General features: G+C 43.9%; 1 protein-coding gene across 2 annotated transcripts in view; it reads left to right on the forward strand.

Moving 5' to 3' along the window:
* Positions 1-23259, forward strand: part of EGFR (epidermal growth factor receptor) — a 167650-nt gene that overhangs the window by 110873 nt on the left and 33518 nt on the right. For both annotated transcript variants that reach the window (XM_052795503.1, XM_052795494.1), the window contains exons 2-14: positions 5204-5355; positions 6787-6973; positions 8222-8356; positions 10125-10193; positions 13103-13221; positions 14638-14779; positions 15655-15771; positions 16332-16458; positions 16558-16631; positions 17823-17913; positions 18652-18851; positions 19892-20024; positions 21449-21548. In XM_052795503.1, the coding sequence (XP_052651463.1) occupies positions 5204-5355; positions 6787-6973; positions 8222-8356; positions 10125-10193; positions 13103-13221; positions 14638-14779; positions 15655-15771; positions 16332-16458; positions 16558-16631; positions 17823-17913; positions 18652-18851; positions 19892-20024; positions 21449-21548 (1646 nt within the window). The remainder of the gene's footprint in view (positions 1-5203; positions 5356-6786; positions 6974-8221; positions 8357-10124; positions 10194-13102; positions 13222-14637; positions 14780-15654; positions 15772-16331; positions 16459-16557; positions 16632-17822; positions 17914-18651; positions 18852-19891; positions 20025-21448; positions 21549-23259) is intronic.

A 23259-nucleotide genomic window follows, 5' to 3' on the forward strand; every position in this document is an offset into this window, starting at 1 on the left:
GGAATATTTATAAATGTGCTGGCAGATTAAGCAAATATCTCTTGTCTGCAAGTTTTGTGTTATTGTCAATAATGACTGGAAAACACGCAGGAAAAGTATATCAAGCATATTATGCCAGGGCGTATAGAGTTATAAGTGATATATGAAGCATGGAAATGGACTTGCGTGTCTCTGAAATTGCCTTTGCGAGTTATTATTTTGATGCATCTGTCAGAGCTGCAGAGAGACTAACACAGACTGAGCATGGACAGAAACAGCTGATGATTTGGGGATTGGTGATAATTTGGTTTCAAAGCATTCTCCAGGGTTTTTCCCCAGTCTGGGACAAACATGCGTGACAGGATTGGGACTTCGGTAATCAGAGATTTTTCTGGGGAAAAGATGAAAACAGATTTCACTTGTATCAGGGCAATTGCTGCAGGGACCACTTTGTTTAATCTGAGCTTGTATGGATTTGGGAGAATATAGTCGCTTAGCATTATGGCTGTATGGATGCTTTCTGTCTCCCTACCATCACTTGTGGAAAATGCTATTTAGGAAATGCTTTGGTTTCACTCCACTTCTTTGGGCTGCACAAGAAAATAAAGGCCAAGGAGCAGAGGGCTGCAGAGGGTGACCCCATTTGCATCACCTGGAAATACTCCTTTAAGGCCAAGCTTGAGGTAGAGAAGGGGAGCAAGCATGTCTGTGGACAGAGAGAGGATTTTAGTATCCAGGGCAGCCAACCCTGCACTTTTCATAAGCACTAAAATTCAGTGAGTTTGCATCTATCGGTACAGTGTGCCTCTGTCTCCACCTCTTTGATTGCTGCTGTCTTGTACAGCGCCTGACATTTTGGCTCATTTCAGCAATATCTGCATTGTTTTTAGTTTGCCTCTTGAGGTAATCCTGTAACTGATTCAAGATCAACATCACTTTGGCATTTAGGAAGTGCAGCATGTGTGCTAAGAGCAATATCATATAGAAATAAAATGCTTTGCAGTGGTAATCCCATGCTGCTGCCCTGCAGACTTTTTGGGTTGTCTCCAGGTCGCAGGGGTGGTGGCTGGGGCTCTGGGGCTCCAGTGGGTCTCCCGGGCTGGGGCAGGAGAGCCCAGCGCTCCCAGCAAGCAGCCCCACTGTCAGCGCTGCAGCAGACAGCGGCCTCCTGGGACATCCTCTCTGTGTCAAAACTTTCCAGACTGGCTATATTTTTATTATATTAACATTACAGATAAGAGCAAAGCTTTCGTCTTTTAGGGATCAGCCCATGTCCTGAAGTTCAGGTCTGGATCTTGGCTTTTCTACTGGTTAGGGACATTCTCACCCTGAATTTTCATCAGGAAACTTCTCTGGTTTTTTTACTCTCATTTAGAGCTAATATGTGCTGCAGCCAGGTGTAAGTGTCCGCATGGGACATATATTATGTGGTACATCCTACCACAGCCCCCAGTAGTACCACGCAAGTATCCACACCCACCACTGACTCCTAAACCTGGATAGTGCTGGCTTTTCTACACATTGAAACAAAAGGGTATAATGAATGTAGGTGGTGTCAAAACCTGTCCTTTGGAGGACAAATAGGTCAGCCCAGTAGAGGTTAAATCATAATATAATTCATACATCCACTCATGCATGCACATCCCACTTAAAACTCTGCAGAGCAAGGGGAGCACCACATTGTCGGTGCTTTTCCCTCTGGCCAGAATAGCATTCACACTGTAGTATTATATACAGATAATTATAGCATGTATCTTTTCAGAACAGTTTTCGTAAGCAAAGAAATTGCAGGAATGGTATTATTCATCACATGCAAGCAGGTCATTCTCTTTTCTTTCAAAATAGTCTATTTAGAAAATTATTCAGCAACTTTGCCTGAGTTCAGTGATGCTGCTGCAGCAGTTTAACTTGTTTTGTTTGATTTGGGTTTTATTTGCTCAGCATGTACTGCTTATGACCCAGGTTCTCATTTGGTAAATACTTCTGTGATGAAGTTCACTTTTTGGATGTACTTAGATGTCTTTGCAGCAAACAAGGATTTGGCCCTGTATCTCTTTGAACAAACAAAAAATTGTGCATGAAAGGGAAAGCTCCTATAGTGTAGTCTGGCTGATATACTGATATGACTATACATATACTGTTGAGATATCAACAGAAGCAACCCATTTTCTTTTCCTCGCTGAATCTTAACTAACATCTCACCTACATCTGTTTACTGTGTAGAGGATGTGATGAGCCTGCCGGAGGGACAAGTGGGTTTGCATGTGGCTTAAGACACCTTTGGTAGAGAGCCATCAAAGTTTCCCCCCTCAAAGGGGAAGAAAGTAGGTCCTGGAGGAACAACCTGAAGCCTCTTAAGAGCTCATTATGTCTATGTTTCCCTCTGCAGCTTCACAAGCTGGCGAGCTCCTTCTTCTGGTTATTTGCTCCTGCCCCCTTGCTGTCCTCAGAGCAGTTTCCAACGCAGCGGTTCATGGGGCACCACAGCGAACCAAACTGGCGAGCTTTCCCGAGCTAAAAATACCCTCTGTCCATTTATTTAGTTATTATTCTACATTATTTGTATCTTGGATCAACTTTTTAGCATGGTTCACTGAGCGGCTCCATGGGAGAGCAAGAAGGAGAAAAAGAAGAGTAACCATGCCCTCCGACTGCTGTATCAACTCTGACCTAGTAAGCAGTGAAAAAGTCTATGTTTCTCGGGATGGCTGAGCCAAGTTCAGAGCTCCAGCACTTGTCCGATCCCAAGGGAATCACGTTCGAGTGTGTGCGGTTTCTCCTAGGGCTTGTTTCAGTAAGCTGGACTGTGCAATCCAACCAGTGCCAAGCTGTGTGGGGTCGATGGTGGGTATGGGTGGCCAGGATGCCACCACCAGAGAAGGCTTCTCCTTCCACCCATTCTTCAGTTCAGACGTAGCATAAACGCTGCAGCTTTTGCATAGGGCCTGTCTCGAGTACCAGGGCAGATCTTTGCTGCTGTTAACACTGGAGATGCAGTGAGAGCATCAGGCCATTTGTAGACCCTGAAGACTGTAACAGGCTGACTTACATGTCTTAATTTCGGTGAGCACTCTAAACTGCGCCTGTTCCTGCATTGTATTTGAGTACATTTCAAAATCACACCTGTTTTAGAGATCAGAGCCAAGATGCCTAAAATGAGCATCCAAGCTGAGGTTTTGAACCGTCTGAAAATCTTCTATTACTGACTTTTTCCTTGGTTGGAGAATAACATTGTTTAAAATTCAAGATGACCTCTGGGAGGACTCTGACTTTCCAGTCAGTTCAAAGCTGCTTCACCCCCATCCCCAACAACAACACATTTTCCAGGGCAGACCAGCACGTGACAATATTTCTAACTTTCTGCGTTCAAAATGTGACCACTCCACAGAATAAGACCCCTCCTGTGACTCTGGCTAGTAATTTATGGTTCTTGTACTTGAGGCAGAAGGCAGCAAATGCAGATTTTAAGCATGAACACATTGGAACAGTTAAGTTTGAAGCTGGAACAGAAAATCCTGCTTAGAAATTTGTTTGTTACAGAAATTCAAGGCAAATTTTAAAAGGGTCATTTTCTACACTTGAGGCTCATGTAGCAACAAGTGGCTTAGATGGTGTAATCACAGCCCCTATTAGACTGTCCCCATTTACTAGCAGTTGCCACTCTGATCCCAAACACCGTAATGTTTATCTAGACATATAATGAGAAATAACTGAGGAATGTGAGTGAATAACCTTGCTTTAAACACAGACAAAGAGTATTTAATCTGTTATCACTGTAGCTCCTTGATGGTGATGACTGTACTGAGAAGTAACATATGTTCAGCGAATGGTTTTAACGATTGATAAGTGTGTTTTTATCACTGCTTAGTAAGTTATTTTTCCTACAAATAAAACATCAGTTGTCTGGTAAATCTTCAACAGGTGTTGTCGTATGTTACTAGCTCCAAAACTTCTTCCCAGCTTTGTCAAGAGTCTTTGTTATTTGCTTTACAGCATCCCACACAATGGCGTTCCAGTTTGTGACTGGTGCTTCTAGGAATTATGGCCCTACAAAAGTATCATTTCATTTATTATTCTCTCCAAGTTAAAAGAATGCAATTCTTTCAGTGTGTTATGGAAAGCCATGAGGTCAGGCTGGGGTTGCATTATAGCGATGATGAGATAAGGGCCTCCGTTTGCTCCCACTGAAGAACAAACTTGGGCTGAAGCTTTCCACCTGGAAGGTGTTGTGAAGTTTTTTACCATGTTGCCTTCTGTATCATTCTCTTTTCCTCTGTATTAGCATAACTCAGAGATGTTTTAATTTTAGCTATGTAGGGATAGTCCAGGGGATGACTGGATGGCTACAGAGTTTCTGGGGCTTTTGTGTGTTTTTTTTTTCTTTAAAGCAATTTGCATTTTGCTTTTTCATTGCAATCAGATGTAGTACTGGTGATAACTTTTGTCAGTTACTCTAGGTTTGGTAAAGCAGAGTAATAGAATTTCAGGTGGGGACAAATTTTTCCATCATGCCGTTATAAATGTTTGTAATCTCAGTGGTGCTCTCTGCGGCACCACTTCCTTCCCCACCAGCAAAGCAGGCTTAGGTGGATTTGTGTGCCAAAGCTGAATATGCCGGGAAATCTCCTGAATCTATCATACTCCCAGTATGTCAGAGTGGCAAGAAATGTGTGAGCCCTGGAGGTTCAGTTTGCTCTTAAAACCCTACTTGTAGCTTGAGGGGTCCTTCAGGAAACCCCTGCTCCCTCCCACTGAGCTTCCAAGGAGACCCAGTGCCTCCCAAACTATTGTAAATGGGTCCTCGGGGAAATCACCTCGCCTTTGGTGATACCGAGCAGCGGTACCTGGCAGGGTACACTTACTTTCAATAGTGTTTGATGGCACAGAATCAGTGCCCTGTCCTCAGGAGCTGAGTTATGTTTGTGGTACAGAAAACCTAGTGCTACTTATGTATAAAAGCGTCATCTTGGGGGGGGGGGTTATATAACAGAAAGTGACAGAGGGTTATTCCAGCTCTTAATTCTGGTACATGTCTGTGCTTGGGAAATGTTGCATGCTCCCTACGCTATTGCCATTATCATCAAGCAAGATAATGTTCTTGTTTCTTACACATCTGTGCTGATTCTTCACTTATGGTGGTGCTTGTAAAGATGGGTGGGCAACAAGTCTTTACCTTGTACTTATTCTTGCTTTCCTTCATGGAGTTTTCTTCTTTCTTCCACAGTTTGTCAAGGGACAAATAACAAGCTGACTCAGCTGGGACATGTGGAAGACCATTTCACCAGCCTGCAGAGGATGTACAACAACTGCGAGGTGGTACTGAGCAACCTGGAGATTACATACGTGGAGCACAATCGTGACCTTTCTTTCCTGAAGGTTAGTGTTCTTGGCCAATGTGGCTTTCCCTGCTAAAGAAATCTAACTGCATTTTTAAAGTGCAAAGGATCAGCTACCTGTAAAATTCTGTGGTGATCCAAAAACATAGCTAGCTGATGTCAGAGAAATTACAGGTCACAGTCTCAGCATACCTGTAGGCTGCAGGATACGCTCAACCCTACTATACTAAATCAGGTACTTTGAGAAATAGCTTTTCAAGCACCTGCCAACCTATGCTGGCTGCCATGCAGGTGGGTTTCTTCTTATTTACAAATATTATTACATCCTTATGCATTGCCTCACTTCTCAGAGGTTCCCCACCAGCAGAGACCAGGTGAGGGGTACGGGTCTGTTCTCCCGCTGCCAGACTGCCAGCAGTGGCAATAGCGTTGCACTTCAGCTTATATTTCTTAAAGAAGGTGTTTTACATGCATTGATTTTGGCATGCCCAGTTATCAGATTAGGATGTTTTCAAAGAAAGAAGCAGGAGAGGAAGAAGTTTTTTGATATTAGTGTATGTCTGCTATCAAGAGCTCTTGTATGGAAGATTTGAATAAACAGGTCAGTCCGCTGGATTTAGAGGAGTAATCTCTTTGTGTGAGCTTTCCTCCTCAGGGAACAAAGGGAAAAAAAGCATTTAATTATAGTAAAAAGCAAGAACATCAGAAAAGAGATGTTTCAGGCATATGGGTTACAAATATGATGGTATTGCCATTTTTCTTTCCCAAGCACAACTTGACCGTGTAGACCAGTGTCCCCAGGAACATAACAGGTCTGCCGAAAAATCACTGGTGGTCTTCATAGAAGAGAAAAATATCCTAAGTGGTAGTCTGAGGGTTTCTCATTTACAGTGATTTCAGTACAAGGCAGGAATTAACCTACATCCAGGAACAGTGCTTCACTTGTCTTGTTGTCCTGTAACTATTCAGTGCTTAAGAGAGAGGTGGTTACCTGCTCTTTTCCTCTGCTGAGCATTGGACAATCCACTAGGAAAGGGGCTCAGAAGAGAGAGTGTAAAAGCCTCAATCAGATGATAGCATCTTTGTGCTGCCAATTGTTGGAGGCTGGGCAAGTATTCAGGGGAAGCATCACACTTGGTTGCCATATCATACATGCTTGCCCTGTTCTCCTGCATCCCCTAGGCAGCTCCACTTGCCCTTGCTTGCAGACAGAACAGGGGTAAGCTGGACCTTTGGACTGACCCCCTGGTAGCTGCTCTAAGGGTTGGTTTATACCTGCTTAGACAACAAAGTTTTCCACATAGTCCCTTCTTGTTCTTGGATTTCTTTATTTTTTAATGAGATTAAGTGGTTTATCATTCCTTAAAATTGAGAGACAGTGGATTGGAAGGGTGGGAGGAGGAAAGCGACTCTATCAAGAGTAGAATAGTGTTATGGATTAAGCACCTTGTTTCTTCTGTTGTTCTCTCAGACGATACAGGAAGTTGCAGGCTACGTGCTCATCGCGCTTAACATGGTGGATGTCATTCCCCTAGAAAATCTCCAGATCATCCGAGGCAATGTGCTGTATGACAACTCTTACGCCCTGGCAGTTTTATCTAATTATCACATGAATAAAACCCAGGGACTCCGAGAGCTGCCAATGAAACGGCTATCAGGTGAGACAAGGGCAAGAGGTGGAGGCGCCTGTAAAGCAAACTTCAACTTTAGGTTGTTGGTATCAAGATCTGATTGAAGATCTCCTCTCAAAGTCATATGCCATCAAATCCTGTTTTAAAAACAAGGATTTTAATGTAGTTTCCCAGTTTCCTACTTGCTTTCCTGCTAGCCAGCCTTCTTCAAAAGATGACGAAAGTTCATAATTTTCCATTGCAACAAGATCCAGAAAATCCAAAGCATCAACAGTATGGTGAGATTTATTTGTGTCCCCCAAAATGGCAAAGAAGTATCCACTTGTTATTTTGCATTATTTGATTCCAGCGCATACACGTCAGTATTTTCTATTAAATTCCAGTGGGAGCTGGTGGTATGTAAGTTAGGGTCTTACACAGTCTCTGGCTGACAGTCTGTCCTGTTTCGTCTGGGATAGAGTTAATTGTCTTCCTGGTAGCTGGTATAGTGTTATGTCTTGGATTCAGTATGAGAAGAATGTTGATAACACAGTGATGTTTTCAGTTGTTGCTACGTAGTGTTTAGTCTAAAGTCAAGGATTTTTCAGCTTCTCATGCCCAGCCAGCAAGAAGGCTGGAGGGGCACAAGAAGTTGGGAGGGGACACAGCCAGGGCAGCTGACCCAAACTGGCCAAAGGGTATTGCATACCATGCGATGTCATGTCCAGTATATAAACTGGGGGGAGTTGGCCTGGGGGGGATGGCTGCTCGGGAACTAACTGGGCATCAGTTGGCGAGTGGTGAGCAATTGCATTGTGCATCACTTGTTTTGTATATTCCAATCCTTTTATTATTATTATTGTCATTTTATTATTGTTATTGTTATCATTATTAGTTTCTCCCTTTCTGTTCTATTAAACTGTTCTTATCTCAACCGTAGAGTTTTACCTTTCTCCTTCCGATTCTCTCCCCCACCCCACTGGGTGTGGGGGAGAGTGAGTGCCAGCAGTGCCATCTCTGCTGAGTGCAGTGGCCTCTGGAGCTGGCACCAGGCAGAAAGCCACATGTAGTAGCACCTTGGTGGCATCCAACAGCAGCTGACCCTTCAGAACCCGTCAGTCTGAGCCCGGCGCTAGTTGTACCATCAGGAGTGCTGGTGCCGTGCAGATTGTCCTTTTCTGTCAGCATAGCATGACTGAGGGGAAGAAATAAGTGTTTTATTTCCCTTTCTTTAGATCAGAGACAGAAGACTTAGGCAGGTTGCTTCACTTACCAATTTTTTTCCTTCCATGGCAGAAATTCTCAATGGAGGTGTTAAAATCAGCAACAACCCCAAATTGTGCAACATGGACACTGTTCTCTGGAATGACATCATTGACACGAGCAAGAAGCCTCTCACGGTGCTTGAATTTGCAAGCAACCTGTCTTCTTGTGAGTATTAACTTACCAAAATGCTATGCGCTCCCCCATTTCAGAGAGAAGAACGAACATCCCATCTTTCATGTGGTGGGTTTCAGGTCCACCAGTTCCTCCATGCAGGGCCACCAAGCCCTGTTCCAAGGGAAGTCCTTTCATTTCTTCACTGCTGGCTGAAGATGTAATTTTTCATGGTGGTTAGGTCCTTAACTCATAGCTCACTGAAGTTCTTCGGAAAGCTTTTCTTGGTTTCAGACAGTACCCTACATATGTGTTCTTCAAAGACAGCTCAGAATAATATGCAGTCATTTGCTTTCCAGCAGTCTTCTGTTTACAATATAAGGCTCTGGTCTAGAAAACCCATATCGGTACCTTCGTGGAGTTACTGTGGGACTTGAAGCCTTTTTAGTGCTAAGGCCCAAGCTGAGTGCCATAAAACACTGGTGTTTTGGGCTGCACGGATTATCCTTGCAAAATTAATGATAGACAGGCAGATAAATCTGATGCTTTAGATCAGGAGGGAGATGAGCTTATATTTAAAAGTTTGTGTAGCATATGCTCTGAGTGGGCTCAAGCTAATCCTTCAGCCTTATGAGTCCCTTGTAAAATCCCCAGTCATTTCATGTAAAGGAGAGTTTATTTTCGTTTCTGAGCATTTAATTTCTGGCACTGTAAATTGGCAGAAAAACATATTTTCTTTATCTTCTTCCAGTTGCGTAACTGCCTGAGAGCTAATAGCCAACTTCTGTGTTGACATATTTTTCTGCAGAGCCCTAGCGTAATCAAGGGGTTGCAAACGATACAAGTCAGCAGAGGAGTTTGGCTCTAAACACCACAGAAATGTTAACCTTTCCCTTTTCAACTTTAAAAAAAAGAAGTTCTTTGGTCGCACACCAAATCAATCAACTCTTGGACAAGTATTGGCGTTTGTTCAGCTATTTGATGGGCAGTGGAGGGGAGGGAGAATCATGTGTTGTTAGCAGGAAGAATCATTCTAGTAGGAAATGCCTCTTAAATGCAGTGAATTCCAGATTAATCTACTTAGCCATTTATGGTTTTAATAACAATCCCGTAATCTAAAATAAGTTGTTTCTCTGGGACTTTGCTTGTCATTAAGAGAAAGAAAAAGAAAGAAAAGAGTAAGGAGGGATGGTTAGGAAAGAGCCCAGCACTGAACCTTCAAGGTCAGGCAGGGTGTCTGTCCATCCTGCCACCTCTCCATCGATTGTCCATCTGCTGCATAGTCCTATGCCGAGGAATATTTTTGGCAAAGGGCGGGAGGAGGGCGCGAAGCAGACAAGTCGAATTACTTTGTGGTCAGAGCAGCTGGCAGTTGCCTGCGAATCCAGTTGGGTTTGTTTTCTTTTTCGAACCACGTTGTTCAGAAACACTGATTTACATGTGGCCTGTAGCGAGCAGCTGGCACATGCCCGGCCGCAAGCCGGCGGTGACTTGCCATTGCATGCAAACTTCAGCAGAAGGGCCAGCCGGGCAGTAGCTGAGATTTCTGTTCCTGGGAAAAATACGCCTCTTTCGTAAGCTAGACTGGCTGGGTATTGCACTCGCTTGCTCAAAGGTGTGGAGAACTGCACATAGGAAACCAGAGATGAACAAAGGATAACGATATTAAGGTCCAGCTCTCAAACTTTTTGAGCACTGGTATATAGGTGCTTCCTCCCCTGATTTATCAAGAAGGAAAACTCAAGTCTTTGTTTTCTGTAACTCACATGATGTTGTTGTTGTCCATGTTTATAGAATATAATACTCTGCTCTTGTGTTTTAGGTCCCAAATGCCATCCGAACTGCACAGAAGACCACTGCTGGGGCCCTGGCGAACAGAACTGCCAGACGTGTAAGCCTGCAAATTAAGAAATCTTGTGTGCTCTGACATACTAAATTTCTATCTACCAAAAAACTAACACACCAAGCACCAATCAATGACATGTATTTCACGCTTGGCCTTCTCTGCATCCCTCTATGCTGGGGCTCCTTGAAGCACACCACGGACGGACATGGCCTGCTTCCCACTCTGCAGAAGTGCAGTCGCGGGGAGGATGGCCATGCCCGCTCCCCCCCAAGTAGCTTCATTTCTGGAGGGGAAACCTCAAGGTGGTTTGACTTGGGTCTGGATTTCCCTGCAGATGTGCTGTTCCTCCAGAGGCAAAAGACTGCAGCTCTCTCCTGCGTTGAAAGCTTTTGTCTATCAGCCATAACTTTCTCCCATCTGCGCTTGAGAACATTTATTCCTTAAGTCATTTTACCATATAAGATAGAACGCAGTAGCTGCATGGTGAATTGTTTGCCTTCCTGCTGTTTCCCACAGAGCCACTCTGCAGGCCAGTTAATGATACTTTGGATTAATTTCTACTATTAGAAGCGACAACATAACTCGGGTTTTGCTGGCTTTAATTCCTCTTTTTGGAATGCCGGTGGCTTTCTTTTGTAAACAGAAAAGATGTCACCTTCATGCGGGTAATCACACTACTCAGAGGATCTTTGGAAGGCTCTTAGAAAATGTGTAGCCATTTTTTAATTTGTAAATGGAGATACTTGGCATCGTGAGGTTGTTCTGTTTGGCTGCCTGTGCTTTACTGTAAAATTTTGCAGGTAGGATGTTTGCCTGATGTTAAGAGAGTGACAGAAACACCCATTTAGAAGTGCTTGAGATTTTGCAAGGCTTTATTTTTCCTCAAGTAAAGGTTGAGGAGGAAGACCATTTCAACTTTTTTGCTGCTTCATTATTTCCTTTTTCTGTAATAAGTGGGGAAATGCATTGTTTCTGATTCTTTGTTTTGAGTAAAGTTCAGTGGAAAGACTGCTGATCTAAACATAACACAAATGAAAGCAACATCCTATCTTTGGTTTTCCATTACAAATAATCACCTAAACCTAAGTTTCTTGCTTGCAGGTATCAGGCCAAATCTGTATGGCTTCTAGAGCTTAAGGAAAAAGGAACATAGAGCATTTCTATCCTCATTTAGTATAAGCTTTAGTTTTTTTCGGTCAACTCTGCAGTTTGGCTCTTGAGGTGGCCAGCGGCTGTGCACACAAAGCCCTTCCCAGGTTGATCCCTGCAGTTGAGGCTGCACAGCTGTCTCAGGGGCTTCCAAAACCTCAGGTCTCAGCTCTACAAGCTTCCAGCATTTACAAACTGTTGCTGGCTTCGGGAGGATGACTAGGAGTGCATAAAATGAAACCGTTTGCAGGCTCTGGCTCTCCTCTCCAGGCATTTGAGAATCTGGCCAACTGAAAATGTATCCCACATTTCCATATGTGGGAAAGTTTGGGATGATAAGTATCTTTCTCCTTCAACGAACGTGGGATATTCTGTATGAAATATAAACGTTTGCCATGATATATGTTTCCAGCAGGAAGCTCAAGTCAATAGCTATCAAAGTGATGAGCTGTTTTACTCCCTGGTTGATGCTTATGAAAAAAAGATATCAAAATGCTGTTAGTGTAGAACAATGTGCCTTTTATTCCCCTGTTTCTAGTTGAACGAAGGAGTTGCTATCAGAGAAGCTTATGCATATTGTGGAAATAATCTGTTTCCTTGAAAATACAATATCTTGCTTAAAGTCCTACAAGAAAAATGAAATAATACAGTTTGGATACAAAAATGTGTAATGAAAAAAGATAGGAAATATGATTTTTAAAAAATCGCAGTTATATACCCTGTAGCAGGCTACATTTTCCAATAATTTTCTGTTAATTAACAACCATCTGTTTTGGACTTACAGGAATTCCTGATGATATTGGAACTCATTTGTGCCAACTGCAAACTTGGTAACAGTTACTGTAGTGCAAAGCAGAAATGCTCAGGGTGCTGTAATGCAGCAAATTAGCCATCAGGTTTCTCCGAAGTTTAATGCCAGGTTCTGTGGATCGGTAACTTTTTTGTAGAGAACAAACAATCCCATTTGGGGTTTTAATGCTAACCATTAATTTCTGGGGGTTTTTTTAATTGTTCTGATTATTGTTTTCTCTGCTTTGATATTGAAATGGAGATGATTTCCCAATTCTCAACAAAAAGTTGCAGGCAGTTTTTGCTTCCCTGCAAAAAGCTGAATCAGGGCCAGTTCTTCCTCCAGGTTGCTGCACTGGTGCAAACCCTGTGGGAGTTGAGTAACGAAGATAAAACTTGGCCGAGGAATTGAAGCCTAAAGAAAAATAATACAATATGCATATGAAATCGGTTTGCTTAGTGAGTCTCCTCTCTCTACACAAATTTCAGAAATATTTTTAGTGCATTGAAGTGATCCTAACACCACACTAACAATGTACGGCTTCCTATTATAGTACAAAGTCCTGGCGGTTCTCCCGTCGTGTTGTTTTTCCCAAAGCTAGCACCAATAATAGCAGATTTTCTCAACAAAATGGAGCCAGATCCTTCTCTATTGCCCAGCTGTAAGATGCAATGACTCCACAGAGTTTTTCTTGGTTTAGGCATTGATGCCACAGGGACCTGGATGCTCTTTCTAAGCAGGACATGGTTTGCTGGCTGGGACCAGAGTGCTTAGCACCTCGCAAGAGCCAAGAAAATTACAGCCTGAACAGAACCCCTTCTCGCCACCACCCACACCAGCTCTCAGCCCTCCTGAGCTTTGGCCTTATATGAGGACAGAATATGCATCCCATGGGGAAAATCTAGCACAGATCCTGCACCAGACCTTTTCTCCATATTTCTTGATCTCATCGCAGCAAGTACAGCTTAAATGTTCTTCATTCCTGATGTTTTTCCTTTTTGCTTGTGTCTTCCAGTAACGAAAGTCATCTGTGCCCAGCAGTGCTCTGGCCGGTGCAGGGGAAAGGTGCCCAGCGACTGCTGCCACAACCAGTGTGCTGCGGGGTGCACGGGGCCTCGGGAGAGTGACTGCCTGGTAACGATGCTACACCACCACCATAATTGCTTAAATCCCTGGCACAGCGAGGCAGGCTTTCAGCTGCCTGTCCTCTAGCCTTCTTTCATCTGAGAAGGCCTCTGAGAGATGGTGACGTGGAGGGTGCTCCGGGGCTTCCCTGCACGGGTGGTCAGCAGGAGGGAAGAGGACATGAATTTCACAACGCCCTTAGCTGGTCTTTACTGACTCTGCAGGTGGACCTTCCTAGCACATGCCAAATCAGCATTAGTGCCTCTGAGAGCCCAGTGAGCTCAAAGTTGTTGCAGAGCAGCTAAGTGTTTGCTGTAGGGTGACTTCACCACATAGGCAGGTCCCCAGGTCCTCAGCTGCCGCCACGGTGCAGTCGTTTTCCATGCCAGCACAGCTTTGCCTTGTGCTCCTTAGTGCTAAGCAGTAATAATCTTGGTTTACTAAAGCAAGAATTTGTAAGGGGAATAAGATATGATGGACCTTCACTTTGTTTGCATTTCACTGAACTTCGGACATGAAATCAAGGTTTCTGGTTTTCACTTGCCACACAAGCATAGTGTTTGGGGGACCCTGGGGCAGCGGAGGGAGAAAGAGCAAATGGAGCTTTTTTAGGAAGAAAAACATCCCATTGCTGTTCTATAAGAGTTTCAGGGAGTTGGTGCATGCTGTGGTTTTAACTCTTCCCCATGTTTGCACTACACTTCATTCTGAATTAAGTGACACCTGAGTAATTGCCGCAGAAACCATCCAGTCTGGGTTTTGTTGTTGTCATCTGTATTCCTGGTCCCCTTATAAATTGCGTGGCTATGATGCCCTTACTGGGTCACAGAGAAGACAGTTACTCTCTCTCATCTTGAACGCCGGGGAAGAAAAAAGAGGAGAAGAGAGTGAATATTAATTTAATGCAGAATTAGACTGGAAGAACCAACTTGTCCTTCATAAATGCCTGCTAAATTGTTCATTGCCTGCAGCCAAATATAATGGCTTCAGTTTAATATTTAGCCAGAAAAGTCAGTAATCGGCAGGAAAGGACTTGATTTGATTTAGGTTATTAAAAAGCGGCCAAGAAAAGTACTGTTTTTCTTGATCTGTTTGCTGCTTGTAGGGAAAATTCTTCTGTCTAAGGCATGCAGATTCGCTCCTGTTCCCACGTGAATCCCAGCAGCTCTCTGCCAGAGTGCCAAGGTTTCTTGTTCAGAACAAGAAAACCTCATGCCCTCTCTTTTTTTTCAAAGGTTAAAACTCGATTGAAGCAACCTTTCACCTTCAAAGCACGAGGGACCCTCCCTCTAGCTGCTTGGGGTTTCCATTAGAGCCAAGCAGGAAACAGATGAGCCCATCAGAGTGTTTTTAAAGAGCTCATATAAAACCATTGTCACTTTTTAAGGAGAAGGTAGTTTAATGGGTGCTGTTGTTCAATGGCAGGCATGCCGCAAGTTTCGGGATGATGCTACATGCAAGGATACGTGTCCCCCCTTGGTCCTGTATAACCCCACCACTTATCAGATGGATGTCAACCCTGATGGAAAATACAGCTTTGGAGCCACTTGTGTGAGGGAATGTCCACGTAAGTTCATTTGAGGTTGCATCCGCAGAGGAGGTGGGGAGTTGGAGCAAGGTGGGAAGGGACCTGTGTCATCCCTCTGCATTATGGCCAAGTGAAAAAGCACTTTCTTGTTTTCTTCAGCTTCCTTGGGAACCGGGAACAGGTGTCAAAAATGACAGAATAGCTGGTAAAGAAGACAGCCTCTTCAAACTGTCTGCATCCATCACCTTCCCTGATTTTTAACCATTAAATTTTGACTTCTGAAGATTTTTCTCTTGATGGGGAGAAAAACATCTTATGAGAATCATCAAAACAACAGCCACATGGGATCAATCCTGTGGATTACCAAAGCAGTACCAACTCTTAGCTGGTTCTTAATTAGGACTGGTAGAAAGTCATTGGTTTAAACACTCCTTCTCAAAGCCTGTGATCATTGCTTCCTCTACAGATACTTCCTTTTTCTTTCACGCTGTTCCATGTCCATGTTTTTTCAACCCATCAAGACTTAAATGTAAGAGTGGGTTTACCATACAGAACGGGTATCCCTTTCTGAGGTTGACGATTGCCCTGCCTGGCCCTTAGCCTGAAAGAGTGAGTGAAGGTGAGGGATGAGAAGTGCTGTGTATTGATCCCGATTATGCCACTTCTGCACAGCCTGACCTTGGCAATGTTGTTTTATCCTACTGTGACTTTCTCCTCTCTGTAAAATGGCAATAGCACTGTATGTCTATCTACCTTCAAAGGATGTTTGTGAGAATTAATAATTAATGCCTGTACTTCGCTAAGTATGCCAAAAGTTCAAAACCCCTTTTTCTTCCTAGTATTGCAGTGCCTGTGTAGCCCCCAATGCATCCCACTTGCATTTCAATGACCTTTGTATCCTTGTTTTTTTCCAGACAACTATGTGGTGACAGACCATGGCTCCTGTGTTCGCTCATGCAATACTGATACTTATGAAGTGGAAGAAAACGGTGTTCGGAAGTGTAAAAAGTGTGATGGGCTATGCAGCAAAGGTATAGAAAGCATGGAATAAACCAGTAAGGCTTTGAGATTATAGGTAACTTATTAGAAAAGTACATGGAGTTCTGAGCTTATTTAAGTACAAATTCAACATAAATATCCAGTGATAGTTTGGAGATCTGACAAGGGGTTTGATCAGGAAACATGGCTGTGGAGCATGCTTTCCAACTGGGATACACCACAAGTACAGTAGATAACCTGTGCGTTATGTGTATCTTGCACATCAGCCTTCTCCTTCGCTTGTCCTTCCCAGTATCTCATCAAGAGGAATAAAATGAAAATGGGACAAAGAGGGAGAAGTGCATGTGCCAGAGCCTGCGTGCAGAGATGCTCAAACCAGAGCTGCACAGCCAGGCAGGCAGGAAGAAGTTATCCTGTGGTGCTTTCTGAAAAGCAAAAGTAGGCAAAAGATCTATGAAACTCATCTTACAGTGGTAGGTTTGACCGTATGGGAGTGCTTTCTGGACTAATGGCATTTCCATGTTTATTCCCTTCCATGTGATTGGGCTTCACTCTTCTTCCCCCCCTGACTTTTGTATCTCCCTTTTAACAGTGTGCAACGGTATCGGAATAGGTGAACTTAAAGGCATCCTCTCCATAAACGCCACAAACATTGACTCCTTCAAAAATTGTACCAAGATCAATGGGGATGTCAGCATTCTCCCAGTTGCATTTCTAGGGTGAGTTGCCTGCTGGTTGTTTAGCACTGGAGGAGAAGGGCTAGGGAGAAATTCAGGCTGAGCCATTCTTTTCCCAATTCCTCATTCTGTTTGTTTCAGTGATGCCTTCACGAAGACCCTACCCTTGGACCCCAAGAAGTTGGATGTCTTCAAAACAGTCAAAGAAATATCAGGTTAGCAATGAGTTTTAAGCTGAGGTGTTCTCTGACTGGTACTGCCAAAACCACAAAGGGAGACGAGGGAAATTTTTTAGGCGCATGAAGAGAAATGCAAGTGAACGGTTTCTGTCTCTCAGCTACCAGGGGTCACTCTTCACAAAGGTGGTCAGCAACATCTCGCCAGCATTACACCCGCATAACCCATACTGGTCTCCCATCCAAGGTGTGTGATTTGGCCAGACTATCCCTTCTGCTGAACTGTCAGCCCTAGCAAAGAGTAAAAGCAGAAGAGATCCTCAGCCACCCAAGAAGTATGTGGTGATGCAGAGGCGTGCCACTCTGGCTAAAAAAAGCCAAGTGTGTTTCTATTTGTGGAAAACCTTTCAGCAGCTCCTTAGGGAAGCGTGCTCAGTGGCTTGCATCATCCTCATGGAGACACCCTCTCCAGCCTGAAGAGCTCTTCCTTGGGGTGAATGTATCTCCACGAGCACAAAGCAGCCAGTGGAGCGCTCAGCCGCCGTCTTGCACCAAGTATCAATTAAAAGTAATTTTCTTCAGCCCATTATAAAATGAGCATAACATCAGAGCTGGGTCCACAGACGTGACTCCAATTCCCCTCTTCTTTCTCTCTTTTACCTGTCTGGCTCCCTTCAGGGTAGAAATGACTAATCCCAGAGCTTCATACAGCAGCCTGCAATTTCCCAAATTCTCCCCCTCCTCCTGAGTGCCTCGGCTGAGCAGGAAATCTGCTCGCCTTAGCAAATCCACTCTGAGCGGCTGTCTGTTCTGCTCTGTTTCTGCTTTCTCTTCAGTTTTCCTGTTCCCTGAGGGCAGCTCAGAAATGGGACAGAGCAATGTCTTTCTCCCACAGCACCGGAGCCAGCAGCCTCTCAGCCAGGGTATCTGCTGGCAAGAGCCGTCATCACTGGTGGCTCGGTGTGGCAGGATGTGCGGCTTACCAACACACTCCTCTCTTACGCTCCTAAGGCCTCGTGCTGGGCTAAGAAGTAAACTGTTTATAAAATGGGGTTTAAAAATATCTCCCTGCTCCCTAAAATGTCATGTTTCACTTTGAGATTCTCAGATAAGCACAGGGAAAGCACAAGCGCCTTCTCCTGGTGCAGAAGGAGGTTCTGCTGCCAATAATGACTGCGGGGGTTTTTTTTGTTTGGGGGTTTTTTTTTAATCTTCTTTTCTTCATTTCAGGATTTTTGTTGATTCAGGCCTGGCCTGATAATGCTACTGATCTCTATGCTTTTGAAAATCTGGAGATTATACGAGGCAGAACCAAGCAACAGTAAGTACATCATGTGCCAGAGCGACTGTAAAAGAAACTGTGTTTAGAGGTGCACTTGTCTGAGCACACCAAGGCAATAAGCAGTGTGAGACTCAGGTGTCCCTAAACTGATGCAAAATGGGAAAAACCCTGCGAGGAGTAGAGCAGCATCTTTGTAGCAGCAGATAATGTGCCCTGGGTCGATGAGACCCTCAGCTCTGTGCTGCATGTGGAGGGCTGCCCTGAGCCTGCCCACCAGCCTGGAAGCACAAGCAGGACAGAGAGCACTCTTTGCAGTCTGGGGCAAGTTCCGATGTGATCAGAAGCACTTTGGGATTTGAGGTAGCTGGGCAGTTGGGGATGGAGACCGTGGCTGCCAGGCGGTGTGGGCACCGGCAGTGCATCCAGCGCCCTCCTGGGCTTACCCTGAGAAGAAGGATGGCTTGGTGGACCAGCACGAAATAATAGCTGCTCTACTTACAACCATTGTTGCACATCATTTACTTGACAGAGCGCACATGTCCTGCCAGTTTTAGCTTAAAAAGCCCATGCAAAACCAGATATGAGTATTGCAGTTGATTTACAATAGGTGTCATGTACCAGCTGTTAACTTTAGAGGGCTGAGCAGCATCTTGCTTGAACAAAATTCAGTGCACAGCAATACACATTTGAAAATCAAAAGAAAAACGTGCTGAGTAAAACCCTACTTACTAATTATCTTTCTTCCGTGTGTTTTCTTTTTGTCCATCTCCATTTTAGTGGCCAGTATTCCCTTGCTGTTGTTAACTTGAAAATACAGTCCTTAGGGCTGCGCTCCCTCAAGGAAATAAGCGATGGAGATGTTGCCATTATGAAGAACAAGAACCTCTGCTATGCTGACACCATGGACTGGCGCAGCCTGTTTGCAACTCAGAGCCAGAAAACAAAGATTATACAGAACAGAAATAAAAATGAGTGTGGTAAGTCAGTGCTGCCTTCTTGCTCCCCGCAGAAGCTCATGCTGAAATACAAGAGTAATTTGAACAAGGCTTTTTTCTCTCTGTTCCCTTGGCTGCAAAATTCATCAGTGATACTGCTTTAATGAAGGTGGTGAGGGAAAAGTGGGATTTTTTTTCCCACCAAAGGTGTGGATTTCATGGTGTCCAGCATATGGGAAGGAGCTGCTTCACTACTAAGGGCATAGTGAAGCCACGTAGGTTGAAGGACACTGAAGCTAACTGCAAACATTGGACTTTTTTGACAAGGTTGAAGCTGTTGTTCAACCATGCTGCTGTTGACTGCAGTGGTCCCTGGGCCAAAATCTAATTATTTTTCCTTGCAGAATATTAATTTGTTGTATTTTAGAAATTGATTGTAGAATCACAGAATGGTTTGGGTTGGAAGGGACCTTCAAAGATCATCTAGTCCAACCCCCCTGCCGTGGGCCAGGACACCTTCCACTAGACCAAGTTGCTCAAAGCCCCATCCAACCTGGCCTTGAACACTTCCAGGGATGGAGCATCCACAACTTCTCTGGGCAACCTGTTCTAGTGCCTCACCACCTATCGTAACTATTTCTTCATTATATCCAATCTAAATCTACCCTCTTCCAGTTTAAAAGAGTTGCCCCTTGTCCTGTTGCTACAGGCCTTGGTAAAAAGTCATTATAAGCCCTCTTTAAGTATTAAAAGGCTGCAGTAAGGCTCCCCAGAGCCTTTTCCTCTCCAGGCTGAAAAACCCCAACCCTCTCAGCCTGGTACTGGTTTAGCTTTATTTTATGGCTGTTAAGCTGTCACAGAGGAGCTCGTTCTTATTTTGAAAGGCCAGAAGTCAGTCTTAGTTTCAGGCTTTGGGAATTAAGAGGAGCATGATTAATCATCTTCCACACTGCCAGGACCATTCACGTCTGCTTTGGAACAGGTTAGAGAAACTGGCTGGTCAGAATGGAGTCACTGGCAGTGCTGTGTTTGCCCTCTGTCCTGCCTTGATGTTCATGGTTTTTCTTGTCTCTGTCTCCCAGCTGCTGCCAGGCACGTTTGTGACCCCCTGTGCTCGGACGTGGGTTGCTGGGGCCCAGGACCCTTCCACTGCTTCTCCTGCAGGTTTTTTGATCGCCAGAAGGAGTGTGTGAAGCAGTGCAACATCCTGCAAGGGTAAGGTGTCTGAGGGGTGCTTGAGGTTTTGGCAATGATTTGGGGATTTTGGTTTTTAAAATGTGTTGTAGCTAGAAAGAAAGCAAAAAAAATAGGGTCTCTGGTTGCATGGAATTTCACTGGCTTTGCAGAGACGTATGTGAGCATGGTACCTAGCTAAGGTACCTCTCCTTCCCTGTTCAGCATTGCTTAGGAGTTTGCTCCTGCCACGGTGACTGCTGAGAAAACATCCCCTTAAGCCCAGGAGGAGACTCTCTGGAGGCCTAAGGAGGCTAAGTCTTACACTTCCTTCCCATAAGAAATAAAGGAGCTTAAAGCCCCGGTGGAAATCCAAGCTATGCCTGTCATGTCAAGCACATCGGGTGAGAGCCGGAGCCATTTGCAGTCAGTCACCCCTGGAGCCAGGGCTTCACTGCTCAATAGGCTTCATTACTGCAAAGGGACTCTTACATTTGCTCAAATGAGCGGCTTGTCCTTGCGGTTTGCAAAGTTGCAGTCAAGGGAGAATGAACTTTCATCCAAAAAGCACTGGGAGCAGCAATTTCAAGCAAAATTACTGCTTGAGCCTCACTCAGGCTGAACAAAACATATCGCTGCCCGTGCGTCAGGACTGCAGCTGGGTTTTTCAGTCTATTCAACAGGTGATGTAGGCAGGAAAGGCACGTCTAGCACCGAGAATTACAGGATTTTTTTAATAAATCTTTCAAATTTTGACTTCGAAAAATCATGAGTATTAAGCAAGTACTTGACAAGGTGCTGATGTCCCTGATGTTTATATTTCTCTAGCAACTGGCAGTTCCGCAGCTGTCTTTTTTGTAAGTGAATTCCCTCCAGCAGCTATTATGACCTGAAGGGCAGATCTGGGCATTTTTTGTATCAGATGATGGGTAGATTTAGTTTAATTAATAACACCATTACTTGAAGTGGAACAGCTTTATTGCTATTGAAACCATCTGTTCCCAACATTCATATTTTAATGATTCATTGTGTGTTGTAGGGAGGGCATGAATTTAATTATCAGTGCATTGCTGTTTAACTTTCCTAATTATTATTTGGATCCTTGGAATCACTTGAACTGTTTTTGCTGATCTCTCTGCATCACTACCATTTAAAAGCCTTTGGAAATCGTTGCAAATATTCTGTGTCGTTAGCTTAAAAGGGAAGGTAAACTAATTTGTAGTGTGCAATCTGGAGTGCCATGTGTTTCACCGTCAACCAAATTTCCCTTACTCTTACCTACCCCTGGTTGCAATGAGCAAGTGCTACTGGTGTAGCCAGGAGGGTCCCCCGTACCTCCTCCTGTCTCAGTACCATCATCCCAGTCTATTTAAACTGGAAAAGTCAGAAAAAGGAGAGAGGACCACAATTTATCACTCGCTAATCAGGCTGGGGTTTAATTATCTCTTTTTTTTGTTGTTTTCCAGGGAACCAAGAGAGTTTGAAAGGGACTCCAAGTGCCTTCCCTGCCATCCTGAGTGCCTGGTGCAAAACTCTACTGCATACAATGCAACCTGCACTGGACCTGTAAGAGCAGATTCAGCTTAGCAAACCTGTGCCTCAGACCATGTATTAATACGTATTTCCTGTGTTGAGATAATCTTGAGGTCTCGTTTACCCTTCTCCGAGATGGAGTGGAAATGGGGGGGGCTTAGAAGTCAAGATCTTGGGGCAGGGGAGCAGAAACAGGAGAGCGAACCGCAGGGTGTTATTTTTCTTTTGTGTCACCCATCATACATGTAATCCAGAGTCACAGGCATTGTAGGGCCTTTCTTTTTTGTGTCTTTTTACAGGAAAAAAAAAAGGCTTACTTATGTATGTGATGATAAGGTAATTTGGCAAATATTTCAGGAACATGTAGCTACTGAACTGCCAAGTTGGTGTGAACAAATTAAATTTCCTTATTCAGAGGGGAAAAAATGTTTAAAATAGGGGATTAAACCAGTAGCTTTTTACCTTTTTGAAAAGCCATGATAAATTTGTGATCAAAACCAGATGTTTACCAAAAAATATGCAGGAAGCAGTTTTTACTTAAAACCATGTTCCCTCCTTGAACAAGGTTACAGTCAAGACCTATATTAAAGTAATTGCAGGTGTAAATTATGTTCAAAGAAAGGCAATCAAAACAAAACAATTGGATTTTCAAACTTGTTTAACTATTCCAAAACCATACAAAAGCTCCTTCTACAAAAGTCAATACAGTGTAGTCTTGCTAGTCATCCAGAGTCTTCCTGAATTTTGTTCTTCTTTAATTTTGAGAATACTCTTTTGTGTTACAAAATGTCCAGTTTGGCAATGGTACAAAATGTTTTCCTTTTAATCAGATCAAACTCATATCTTAATTGTAAAACTCTAATTCTCATTGGGTTTTGGTAATTGAAATCAAATCTCCTGCTTCCGTCACAGATCCTCCTCTGTGCTACTTAACCCAACTCTTTAAACACCTCTTACCATCCCTTGCAGTCACTGAGGGTTCGACCCCTGCCCATCATCAGTCTGAAGAGTCACTGCTCAGTAATGTGAAGCATTTCCATCCTCCCTTCTAGCTTAGACCACCATGGCCTCAGGGATGTTATTAACATTGTAAGCTCCTTCAGGGGGTGACCACGCCCTTGTTCCATATTTGCCCAGCATCCAGTAATCACTCTATTATAGTGGCCCTTAGACATTACAGTAATTAAAATAATCTTCCTATAGCATGTCTTACTGTAGTCCCACTGAAACTGGCACTATGGATCTGGTCTGTTTTTTCTTCATAGTAGAATGTGACCCAGAATTACTGGTTCCCCTGCTTGAAAATATTTAGGGCATTCCTAGTGTTGTTATAGTCTGAATAAAAACAGTTCTGCCAAAAATGGCCAAAGGCAATGCCTTTAAACACAAACTAAGTGCTTTTCAAAGTAAAAAAACCCACATGGACACCTTGAGTTGCCTGCATTATCCCCTACTTCTCCCTAACAGAGGAAAGAACCCACGCTGAGAAACCAGGAAAATAATGATTTGAGGCCAGTACTTCAGGGAGGTGTCAGCAGGTCCAAGTCCATCGTTTTAAATCGTGTGATGGTAGATTGCACCAGGCAGCAGCTGGGCCCTCTGCTTTTCAGCTTACCCCTTATCAAGGTGCCATTAAATTATTCCCCATTTTAAATGAAAAATGCAAGCTTTCCAACCAGGCAGAAGGCAGGGGAAAAAAAGCAGCAACACTGAAACTCAAGAAAATATTAGCTTTAAACATCAG

Source organism: Harpia harpyja, chromosome 1 (genome assembly GCF_026419915.1).
Source record: "Harpia harpyja isolate bHarHar1 chromosome 1, bHarHar1 primary haplotype, whole genome shotgun sequence".
Lineage (NCBI taxonomy): Eukaryota > Metazoa > Chordata > Aves > Accipitriformes > Accipitridae > Harpia > Harpia harpyja.